This window comes from Panicum virgatum, chromosome 7K, assembly GCF_016808335.1.
Source record: "Panicum virgatum strain AP13 chromosome 7K, P.virgatum_v5, whole genome shotgun sequence".
NCBI classification, from domain to species: Eukaryota; Viridiplantae; Streptophyta; class Magnoliopsida; order Poales; family Poaceae; genus Panicum; species Panicum virgatum.
In genome coordinates this window covers 8,641,802-8,654,173 of record NC_053142.1, presented here as the reverse complement: position 1 = coordinate 8,654,173, position 12,372 = coordinate 8,641,802, and the positions used below count along the sequence as shown (strand labels likewise).

At 42.6% G+C, this 12,372-nt stretch overlaps 2 protein-coding genes across 2 annotated transcripts; both read right to left on the bottom strand.

The window, feature by feature from the left end:
- Nucleotides 1-2,410: 2,410 nt before the first annotated feature.
- Nucleotides 2,411-3,760, bottom strand: LOC120639895. The gene has a single exon (XM_039915820.1). It carries the CDS (start codon nt 3,758-3,760, stop codon nt 2,411-2,413), a length of 1,350 nt encoding a protein of 449 aa, XP_039771754.1.
- Nucleotide 3,761: 1 nt separating this feature from the next.
- Nucleotides 3,762-4,450, bottom strand: LOC120639894. Its single transcript, XM_039915819.1, has 2 exons — nt 3,919-4,450; nt 3,762-3,838 (listed from the first exon to the last, which is right to left on the bottom strand). Exons 1-2 carry the CDS (start codon nt 4,442-4,444, stop codon nt 3,762-3,764), a joined length of 603 nt encoding a protein of 200 aa, XP_039771753.1. The 5' UTR covers nt 4,445-4,450.
- Between the last annotated feature and the right edge of the window lie 7,922 nt (nt 4,451-12,372).

Genomic DNA, 12,372 nt, shown 5'->3' with positions numbered 1-12,372 from the left:
CTAAAACATAATTAAACATAAAACTCAGGTTTAGATTTGAAAACGGAGGGGTCTTGGACTGCGGGTTCCATTTTGGAAAGCTCGGAGGTTAAAACAGAAGAAAAAGGGCTTTTTTGGAATTACTTTTGAACTGATGAGGAGTGCGGGTTGATTTCTATAAAACTGTGGGTCCTTTTTGCAAAAAGACCAGGGCTGACGGTATTGAATTTGGTTAGATCTGATTCGATCCATTGGATCAAGATCCAATGGCTCAGAAAGAACGGGGAGGCTTGCGGGCGAACAGCTCATCTCCGCAGGTGGCTGGCTCGACTACGGCTTGGGTCAGGTTGTGCAAGCAGCAGCTCGGCTGCGGCTCAACTCGGCGCCGAGCTGAACCAGTGGCAGCGAGCGGCTGGCACAGCCGGAGTTCACCGGAATTGGTGCTCCGGGCCACGATTTGGCATGGGGAGAAGCTGAGGGGAGGGAGGGCGCGACGGCGAGCTCGATGGAGAGGTTAGCGTGGCGCTGCGGTCTGGTGGAGGTGGCGCACGACGGCGAGGGGCGGTCGGGGTCGTCGGAGGTGGCAGAATGCGGCCGTCCAGAGCTCGGCCTCGTGCGCGGGAAAGCCGAGAAGGACGAGGGGACAATGGCGCACGCGATGAAGGGTTCGACGAGGGCACACGGGGCCGGCAAGGTGGTGCTCCATCCTCCATGGCGAGCGGCGGCGTCCTGCTCCAGTGAGCAATCCAGAGCAAGGGAGGGTGGGAGAGAGAGATGGGAAACAAGACCGGGGGCATCCTCACCACGGTGCGGAGCTCCGGTGGTGGTTTGTCATCGTGGAGAGGCGTCGATGAAGGTGATCGATGGCGGCGGCACTTTGGAATGGTGGTGACGGCGCTGCAGGGCAGAGGAGCAAGGAGGCGAGAGAGAGAAGTGAGGGAAAGGGAGGCAGGTGAGGCTCGGAGCGTCTTTATATAGGCCGAAGAGGGAAGAGGGAAGGCCGGGAAAGGTAGGGGCGCAGCTCGAGCGGCCGGCCATGAAGGCCAAGATGGTGTCGGTCGGTACTGGCCGAGGAGGAGGGGAGGCGAGGGGACTGCGGCGGCATTCAAGAGCATGGAAGATGGCGACATAGAGTGGGGGAAAGGCAAGCGTGTGCGGGCACTCGGGCGGCCGGTGGCGCTCGTCACAGGGAGAGGAACTGGCTAGAGGTAGGGGATGGCGCCGACAGGCGGGCCTAGTGCGTCAGTGAGAGAGAAGGTGGGAGAGGGGAAGGGGACTGGGCCAGTTCTGTTGGGCTGACTGGGCTGCGAGGAAAAGAAAGGAGGGAGTGGGCTGGGCTGAAAGGAGAAGTTTTCCTCTCTTTTTTTACACAAACATCATTTGAATAAATTTGTTTTGAATTCAAACACAATTTAAATTTAGGTGTTACATAAATAGCTTTAGATCTTCACTTGGACCCAGGTGCACGTACACCAGGAAAAATGACCGTGGCATCGCCCTTGCTAACAACCATTTAGCGTAGGAGGCAACTAGAACGAGAAATGATTGTGTCTTATGCAATAATTCAGTGGAAGGAACTACAGAAAATCCCTTCTTTAAATGGTCCCCTTTCTCAAGGCTGCTGGAATCTTTTACATCTACACATTCCCAATCAAGCATTAATTCTTGAGATCCTGGAATTTCTAAAAGGTAGGCTGCAAACACCAATTTTCATGAGCATAATCCTCCTCCGCTGGACATTTTGTACCACAAGAAATGATCTCATCTTTGAGGGGTCAACAGCCAACTTTGGAAGGATGCCGTTTAAATTTCAAGAAAGAACTCGACTTGCTTCAACATGGAGTACAGAACAAACACAAGCAACACCTTTTTTTTTGGTGGAACACAAGAAACAACTTGAAGAATGGAGAACCCTTTTTTGCATAGACTGTGTTTTGTTTTTAGTTTTCTTTGTCTCCTTTGTTTCTTGAGTTTTACTTGTACAAACTCGGTTTATTTTCTCTTTCAATATATAACCAGTAGGGAGTCTAACACCCTCTTCTTTTTCATAAAAAAAAAACTAGACCGAGACCTCTCTCGGTCTGCACCAACACCCCCACGAATATATTAATTTGCTTTGGCAGGATGCGGGGTGGGCCCTCGATACATTATTTTTGATACTATGGTAGTGATTGGGTAAGGAACTCATGTGGCAGTGAATAGGTAGGTTTTGGTATAAAGTTTAAAGTTAAAAGGTAATAAAGAAACACAGGCGTGCATACTCGAAGCTTCTTATAACAACTGCATTCAACAGCTCACAAGAAAATTAGGATTTCAATGCATCACTGCATCAAGTCAACCAACCGGTAATAACACTCAATAGCTTGATACAAAATAATATCTGTAGAGAATGAATTGACTCTAATAGGAAATACAGGTCTCCCTGCAGTACTCAATCCCTGTGACGAGCGTAGGCTTCTTGGTTGAGGAAGTCTGTCATAATCCAGACAACGCTCGTCAACTCACCGCCGCTGCTGAGCATCTTGGCGTGGGATTCCCTGCTGCATCGATTGGCTGCGTACACTAGGAAATCCATCCAGACATCAAGGACCAAATTCAACACGGCCCTGCTGCCTTTGTCCTTCTCTCTGTCAAGTAGTTCTTTAGCAACTTCATTAGCATAACAGAGGCGAGGAACAGTGTGGCTGTATTTCGGCCTCTCCTTGTACACGGCGTTTGCGAGCTCATTTATGTGGCTCAGTTCAGTGACAGTAGGGCCATCATTCAGGCGGAATATTTCCTTGAGCACTGCACCAACATCTCCAGTTCTTGGATGGCCATGGTTCTTGCACCTGTCTGATAGATTTTCGCAGGTTCGCCGGTACAGCATGTTCTGGGCAAGGCCAGGGAGCATTTTAGGGTGGTCAATGAGGAGAAACATCATGTAATTGGACAGCATCCTTATACCCTTCACCAGATCAGCTGTGTCGTCGTCGCCGGCATCTCTGCTGCTTTTGGCTAGGAAGATGTCTGTGCCGATGTGCCATATTATGACTCCCTCTTGGAACTCAACGCCGAGGTTTCTTTCATTCTTGATACGCTCATACAAGTCCCGGTCCTCCCTCTCAAGTGCGTCTTGACCCCAGCTCTTCCTGATTACACCCTGTGAATTCAAACCCGTCTCTGTTAATTTGTGTATGTACTCAAACAACCCCTGCTTCAGGCTATCAGAAATGTCAACTGTTGCAGAGTAATGCTTCCTATTCCACCACTCCTCGAATCCCAACATCGCGGCAAATCTGCCCAAAAGGGGTTTATAGGCCCTCTCGCGGCGACTGCAGTAGTGTAACATGTTGTACTGCCCCATTTCGCCGGACCACCTCCTACCTGACTGGTTGCTGCCAACCATTCTCTTGGTAGCCTTGACAATGTGTCGAAGCCGGTCCCACCTTCCGGTACATAGGGCTGCGTACTGGAGCCAGCTCCATCGTGTGGTGCACAAGAATGCATATGCCCATGAGGATCCTAGGGCGTTCAGCAGGGATGCTGCCTCCATAAGGAATGCCCCAGCAAGCAAGGCGTACGTGACGGCAACATCTACCTTGTGATCATCCCTGCCACTGAAATGGAAGAGCAGAGATGAGGCAGCAATGGCGGCGGATGAGGCGAAACGGATGAAGTAACCAGGCCAAGTGTGGATCACGGCAGCCTTGGTGTAGAGGATGTCGTACAACAGGGAGAGCTCCATCTCCGCGAATGCCCACATGCCCTTGGAGCCTTCCTTCCTAAGAGCCCTGAGCATCTCAAAGGTGTTGTGCTCGGGATCTTTCTCCAGCCAAGAATCCACCGTTGCACGCTTGCATATGTGGAACATGTAATGAGCCCGGCGCAAATACGCTTCATCTTCGTTGATGGTTTTCTTCACTAGTCCTTGATCCCAATCATGGAAGTGATGATGATGCCTAGCGATTGGTTGCTTCTTGAGAGAGTTTCGGATGTTGCTCATGGTACCGCCCCTGATTGCCACAACCCTCTCTGCATACTTGCCGATGCCGACCACCCACATCAACAAGGCGGCTAGGATGAGGAAGGTGTCATCTCGAGGGAGATGCTTGTAGAGGATGTACGTTGCTGCTAGCACCTTGACGATGAAAACTTGGAGGTGGCGCAGCCAGAGCTGGTTGTCATGGAACGCGTAGGCGGCGATGCTGTCCGGGCCGCCGCGGTGTAGGAGAAGGAAGGGTGCCCAGAATGGCATGAGCCGATGGTCGCGCAGCGCGCTGCTCAGGGAGAGGAGTCCAATTGCATAGATGCCTATCGTGTCAGCGAGGTGGTATGCCAGCCACAGAGGGACCCTCAGGAACATGGAGGCCCTGCGTCGCCGGATTCCGGCAAGAGGTAGGAGGAGGACATGCAGGCTGAGGCTGAAGAGCAGTAGGATCTGGATGGCCCAACGGTTCCAGAGGTCCAGTGGGTTCACAGCCATTTTGCTCTCGCGAATAATATTGAAAATAGGTGATTGTTCAGAGGAGGATAGATCGACCTGTTACATTGAATATTAATCAACATGTGTAGATTGAAAAGGTGAAAATTCATGTAAAGCCAAATATGATATTATCATTTGTTTAGACTAGCATAGATGCACGTGCAACACGCATGTGTTTAAAAAATCAATTAACTTTTAATTTAAAAATATATAAAATTATATGTCAATTAAATTAATATTCAAATTAAATAAAAAATGTACCATTGATACTGCTATCTCATAACTTAGGTCGATACAAACCTATTGCAATACAAGCAGAGCTAAAACAATTAAATGATTGAGGAATTTGTTTAGATGAATGCTCCCTAATCATCAGTAGTGTTCTCATAAGCTTTTGAGAGAAGTCCAAATGATGGGTAGGAATACTATTAGTGCTAGCCTAACAGAGTTTTTACTATTTTCTGGTCTGTAGATTGGTGCACGCGTCGTAATTATTCAAATTTATTTTCAGAGGTTTTCAATAACTGAAGTACAATATGGTGTCTCCTGAAATTTAATATACTCTATATATATCATTGGTCCATGTACACCATAGCATATAAATAAGATAAAAAAGAAGGAAAAAGTCTAAATTACTTTCCTCAACTATAGCCAAAGTCTAGATAACCCCCTAAATTATGGTTTCGTTTATTTTACCCCTCAAACTATACCTTTTGATTCAAATTACCCCCTAATACAATTTGTCTCTTTTGTTTCTCCATGCATAGTTGGAGTTTTAAGTTAAAACTTTACAAGATGATAGTATACATCATAAAAAATGTTAGAAAAAATAAATTATAATTTTTTATCATTATTATGATAGGTTAGGATAATTAATAATAAATTAATCATTGGAGTTCAACATTATATGAAAAATAATGATGAAAAAATTCAAATTTTTTTTTAAAATATTTATTGTGATATCCACTACTATCATGCAAAATTTGAAATTAAAATTCAACTTGTGTATAAAGAAACGAAAAAAGATAAATTGTATTATGAGCAAGATAAAATGAACTAAATGGTATAGTTTAGAGGGTAAACTGAACTAAGTTATAATTTAGGCGGTTATCTGGACTATGGCTATAGTTGAGGGGGAGTAATTTAAACTTTTTCCAAAAAAGAACAAGCAGCAAGATAATATTGGGGAACATGGCAAGTTCATTTTCCATTGAAAATATCCATTCACATCAGAAAAGCCTAATAAATATTAAAAAATAAAAAATTTGCTAGGGACATATATATTAGTAGTTTGTGAAAATAAAGAAACCACAGGCTATATAGGGGCAGTTCTGACGTGCTTTGATGCCATCAGTGAGATTTAAAACTTACAGAATCTGGTTGTTTTCAAAGATTCTACTTGGGAACATTCTTTCCAATACTTGACCAATTAGAACTAAAATGAATGCCGCCATTATGTTTACTTTTTTCGCAATAAATTGTAGATATGACACACTTCAAATAATCCTTTTTTTTCGAAAACCTATACTACAAAGGCCATATGTAAATAAAGAAACTATCTAAATCAATCCTTTGATAAATGGAAAAATACCAGGTCCTTATTTGTAGAATTTCATTATTTTAAATATATAACGAGTAGATCATTATAACTGAGTTTAATGACATAATTGCTCAAGAGTACACAGCAGATATCAACAAGGCACTAAAATCAACAGCCACCTTAACTAAGGCCCCAAAAAGAGATGCAGACAGCTGAATTCTAGTTAATTATCAATGTCTTAACAAAATTCCTGCAAGACACAAACTCTACTACCAATCACTCATCAATAATATCAAAGTTAATTAAGGGCCTGAACAAGAGATGTCCGCTAATATCATATTGATCATTTTTTAGTATTAAAATGACAATTAAAGTTATATGCGCGCAGACTTTAATCAGGGGTAACTAGGTATGGAACTTTCGGAGATTTGATGAAATGAGGGAAAAAACATCTAAATTAAGAAATCATAGTAAAGTACAAATAATACAGACAATCGACCTTATGAAATCTTAACCATGTAATTATATTGGGATTGTATAGGAAGGAAAACCTCTATCATCCTTAATGAAGAACACTTTGAGGGAAATAAACATTGCTATTGTTAATATATTTGAAACTGATGTGGTGAAGGAATTTTTATGAATATGTTCATACTTTTGAGGTAAGCTGTACAGGAAGGAAAACGTTGAGGTAGTGGTGTGCGTATACCAGTGATAATAATTAAGTTGTCAGCAGCTCGTGGTAATCTCCCCTCGTCTTATCCACTGAGAGGAAAATGTTAGTTCAGATGACAGAAAACCAAGTGTGACCGCTTCACTTTCTTGAGATGAACGCGGCTGATCTGCAAAAATGAGATAATCAAGAGTGGGAGACTGGAGAAAACATTGTAACTGCTCTGACAATATAATACAAGAACTAACTGCATTATATAAAAACACAAACACAGGCACGTATTCCTTACCTGACTAAGAAAGAAGAAGGCATATCAAATCCTGCATGTCTTGCTCATTGATTCAGAAGAAACGGCCAGCAGGCGGGCGGGGGGATCAAGGATAAGCTGAAGAGAAAACAGAGGAAACAGGGCGAGGTCTTGTACCATATAGCTCTACATCCATCAGTCATGGTCCCTTTAGCATTTGTTAGAGGCGATATGTGGCAGTGTGAGCACACACAAGCTGCAGCCAAGCGTCCAACAATAATATAGTCTAAGCAGTTCCAGGTTACAAACCAATCAGTGGAAGTTACACCTGTGGCAAATTGAAATGTTTTATCTACGTTGCCTTTTACTATTAAAAAGAGAACTTTCTGTGGGTTTGTGTGATGTATGCCCCAAAATAGTTGGTTGCGCGGTTGGCATGCCAAATTCCATTTGTTTTCAGGGTAATAAGAATTGAAGCGGGAAGGTTAGATCAAGCGTACCAGCGTTTCTATTTTCAGGTTGGTTACAACTAGACGATCTATTTTTGTAGACATACAGCTAGAGGATCTTGTGTGGAGGAATAGGTACCTGCCTACCTGGGATATATCCATCTATTTCAGAATCATTTTAGGGACAGTACTATCTTATACCAATATTTTTTAATTCTTCACTCTATATACTTGTTCGTTATATTGTCCTAAACAAGTCCAAGAGCTTTTTTTAGGAAAACATTTTAATAGTACTTTAAAGTTGTAAGTTTACAAAACTAAGAGCTTCTTAAATTTAAACTTGTGTGTCTGTGTGTGAAAACGTTATACAGCAATGGCAACTACCATGTATGTGGTTGAAAAGTGAGAATTTGGTGATGCTCAGGAGCGTCAGATATGAATCATCTATTTCCTAAAGCACGACAGGTGGCATGGTGTTGAAGCAGAAACTAATGAATAAGCATCTCTTTTGATCCTGAGCCATTTCACTTTGGATTTTATTTAGTTTCTTGGGTCACAACTTTAATACTATCTGTTGCATCAGTTATACTAAATGCAGGTGCCCGCTTTTTTTTGCATGGGCCTACGGCGGGCGGTCTACTCGTCAAGAGCATGCGGCCGGTTAATCAAGGCTGCTAAGAGTCACATGTGTGACTAGGAGTCAAGGTATCTTATAGTCCATCTGTCCCCAAATATAAGACATTTTAGAATTTTGAGGATAGATTATGGTTGTGTAGAAAAGACTCTCCTACCTCTAACTATTAAGCATTGGGACTCTATTTGGGCAACTAAATATATGTGCTAATTAAAGTAGTATGCCCTTTTCCATGCACATCCCCCGCATGGCCGCACGCACGTCTTTCTGTTGGCAAAGGCACAGAAGGGATGCATAATTAAGATGGTTGGGTCCACTCTCAACTCAGGATGCCTTATATTTGTGTATGAATTTTGAATCCCAAAATGTCTTATATTTGGGGACAGAGAGAGCAAGTTATAATGGGCTGGGCACATGACCTAATAAGAAACCAAACAAGACAAAAGTTATATTTCTCAAACTGTATTTCCAAATCAAAATCCAAACTACACCACTACGTTTCTTACGATGAAATCTTCAAAATAAGATCCCACTTGAATATATTTGGATGATTCTTGGTGGAACATCTTTTGAACATGGAACTTTTTTCTTTTTGAAGCTGCAAGAATTGTTCCAACGTAATAAAAAAATATTCGGTTTCCTATTTTTTGCATGGGCCTACGGCACACGGTCTACTCGTCTGGAGCGTGTGGCTGGTTAAGCGGGGGTGCTAGGAGTCACATATATGACTAAAAGTCAAGATATCACATTAGTCATAATGGATTGCGCATGTGACCCAATAAAAAATCAAACAAGAAAAAGTTATAGTTCCCAAACTATATATCTGAATCAAAATCTAACTGCACCACTGAGTTTCTTACGGCGAAATCTTCAAAACAAGATCCCACTTCACTATATTAGGATGAGTTTTTTTGTTAAAATTATTTTTTAACACAGAAATTTTTTTGAAGCTAGAGAATTGTTCCAACATAATGAAAAAAATATTCTGCCTGAATAATTATTCCGATATAATAAAAATGGTGGAGCCTTCTGGAACAATATTTCCAACATAATAAAAAAATATTCTGCCTTCTAGAACAATTATTCCAAATGAATGAATGAAGAAAATAGAAGAAGAAACCACTAATAGTATTGCATCCCTTCATGGACCGTGAACATGCATGGTTTTGACCGGTGGTGTGCTGATTTGGATCAGCGGGCTTGTGCGACGTGCGGGATCCCATCCGCGCACGTGACCCCTATTATTAGCGGGTTAACCTGCAGACGTGAAAGAAGGCCCTTGGCTTGTGCCCTTCCTCTCTCTCCATGTGCGCTGCCACATATATTAAAAGTGTAGTCTGGATATGAAACTTTAAATTTTTAGTGCATCATAGGTTTTCATTAGTATTACAATGATTCTAATCCTAGAAAGTAATTGAAGTGATTGAATGTAGACTTATTTCAGAATGCTACTAAATTATAATACATGCATTAAATTGTCCATGACTAAGTTTAGCTATTGTTTGATTAATTGTGTTAGTTGGCTATGTGATTTGTGATATGGATGATTGACATGGTCTTTAGAAATCGATAAGTAATATTATTATTTTGATTGTTGTCATATGCATTTGTATCTATTTTTTGTATATTATTTTATTGTTACATCCATATGGTAGGGCGCGCAATGTGCGCCAAATGTTCTAGTTAACTAAATATAACAAACTGATTGATAAATATACCAAATTTGAACATGTAGTAACACGTGTAGTATGAGAACAGCAGAAGAAGTTTGGTGGCCAGTGGTGATTTTCTTTTCAACAGTTTGCCATGTGCCCTAGAAGACACTCGGCAGAGCTTCATGTTTGCCAAGTGTGTAAAAAAAATAGCACATGGCAAACCAAGCTTTGCCGAGTGCCTATAACGTGCACTCGGCAAAAGCACTAACGGCTGTCACGGCCGTGCGCCGGCCATCGCATGTGTGCGGCACATGCTCCTCTTTGCCGAGTGCTTCTCAACTGACACTCGGCAAAAGGTTAATTTGCCTAGTGTTTATTGTTTGCCAAGAGTTTTTTTGGGAAGCACTGGGCACACAACTTCTTTGCCAAGTGATCGATAGAAAGCACTTGGCAAAGCTCAGGGCACTCGGCTAATAGGCGGTTTCCGGTCCGGTAGTGAAGTGATCATCCATTCTTTCACCATTAGCACTATTCACTATTCTAGCACTAGGAATTTAACTGCAGGAACTTGTGTCTGGTCATTACTAATTCTTGTTACACATGATCTTCGATCAAAATTAATGGAAGTAAAAGAACTTTGCATGCGTGGTGAAAAATCAGATTCTCCAATTGAAATCAGCACTACTAGAAAATAGGCCAAAGGTCCTGGCCAAAGGTACCAGCTGCTGTTGCAACCGGTACTAATGCCACGCATCAGTACCGGCTGCAAAAGCAGCTGGTACCTTTGGCCAGCGGCGATCAAAGGTAAGGTGTTTGGTACCGGGTTAAAGCATCACCCGGTACCAAAACTTCAATATAGGAACCGGTTAGTGCCACCAACCGGTACCAAAAGCACAAGGAGGAATAGGTACCGGTTGGTGGAACCAACCGGTGCCTAAAGGGTGGACAATGGCACCGGATTTTGCCATGGCCCGGTGCCTCCACGTGCCCACAACAAAGGCACCGGTTAGTAACATCAACCGGTGCCTATGCCTTTTGTTTGGCACCGGTTGTTGAGCACCAACCGGTGCCTTTGAGCCATGCCTATAAATACCCCAACCCCTCCCCCCTCCAAGCTGCCGTGAACTCACTGTTCATGGCAGCTGAGTGAGGGGAGGGGAGGTGAATTTTTGTTTTTTTTCAAAAAAGGTTAGTTATTTTTCTCCATAACTTAGCAATTGGTTTTTAGAAGCAGTTATCATTTAAATTATTTGATAAGTGAATAGTATCTATTTATTATAGTTATAAGCATTATCAATTATATATTTGAATTCAAATTTATTATAGTATGAATGTAGTATTTGTACACTACAATGATGTATATAAATGTATTGTGGACCTAGATGAGTCGGCAATGGATGTACATGGCCGATCGGCGTTCAAAGGAGTTCATTGATGGCGTGCATGAATTCATAGAAGCGGCCGAGAAACACAAGTATGGCGGTTTCGTTCGTTGTCCATGCAAATTCTGTAAGAATGAGAAGGATTACTCATCATCAAGAACCATCCATAGTCACTTGTTCAATAGTGGTTTCATGCCGAACTACTATGTTTGGACCAAGCATGGCGAAAGAGGAATTGTGCTGGATAATAATGTAGAAGAAGATGACAGGATTCCTGACTTTGCAGCCAATTATAATTCCTTTTTCAATGACACTGCAATGGGTGAGCCTGAAGAAGATACTGAAGGATATGTTATAGAAGATGATCTTGGTCAGATACTGCGCGAAGCTGAGGAAGGTTGCGAAACAGAAAAGGAATTGAGAGATCTGAAGCGTATGTTGGAGGACTACAGAACATTGTTGTACCCTGATTGCAAACAAGACCAAAAGAAGTTGGGTACCACATTGGAATTATTGCAATGGAAGGCATCAAATGGTTTGTCTGACAAGGGATTCGAGGAGTTGTTGAAACTTATAAAAAACTTACTCCCTAAGGGTAACACCTTGCCGGGGACAACATACGAGGCAAAAAAAGTTGTTTGTCCTTTAGGATTAGAGGCACAGAAGATACATGCTTGTCCTAATGACTGCATCCTATATCGAGGTGAGTATGAAAATTTGGATTCATGCCCTGTATGCAACGCATGCCTGTATAAGATCCCTCGAGATGATCCAGGCGACGTTGAGGGGATGCGTGTCAAGAAGAGGGTGCCTGCCAAGGTGATGTGGTATTTTCCTCTAATACCATGTCTGAAACATTTGTTCATGAACAAAACGAATGCTAAATTAATGCGATGGCACAAAGAAGAACGTAAGCAAGACAATATGTTGAGACACCCCACTGATAGGTCGCAGTGGAGAAAAGTGGACAGAACATTCCCAACATTTGCAAATGAAGCAAGGAATATAAGGTTCGGCTTAAGTACGGATGGCATGAATCCTTTCGGTGAACAGAGCAGTGGTCATAGTACCTAGCCTGTAACACTCTGTATATACAACCTTCCTCCCTGGTTGTGTATGAAGCGGAAATTCATTATGATGCCGGTGCTTATCCCTGGCCCGAAGCAACCCGGTAACGATATAGAAGTGTATCTGAAACCACTGATTGAGGATCTTCTATTGTTGTGGAAAGATGAGGGTGTTCGTATGTGGGATGCGCATGCAGAGGATCATTTTAACCTGCGTGCATTGCTTTTCGTAACCACCAACGATTGGCCAGCACTAAGTAACCTCTCCGGACAATCCAATA

Coding starts and splice junctions, on each gene's coding strand:
- LOC120639895 (XM_039915820.1), bottom strand. CDS start 3,760: ATGCTCAGGGCTCTTAGGAAGGAAGGCTCCAAGGGCATGTGGGCATTC.
- LOC120639894 (XM_039915819.1), bottom strand. CDS start 4,444: ATGGCTGTGAACCCACTGGACCTCTGGAACCGTTGGGCCATCCAGATC. Junction 3,839..3,918: donor GAAGCAACCAATCGCTAGGC/ATCATCATCACT, acceptor TTGCGCCGGGCT/CATTACATGTTCCACATATG.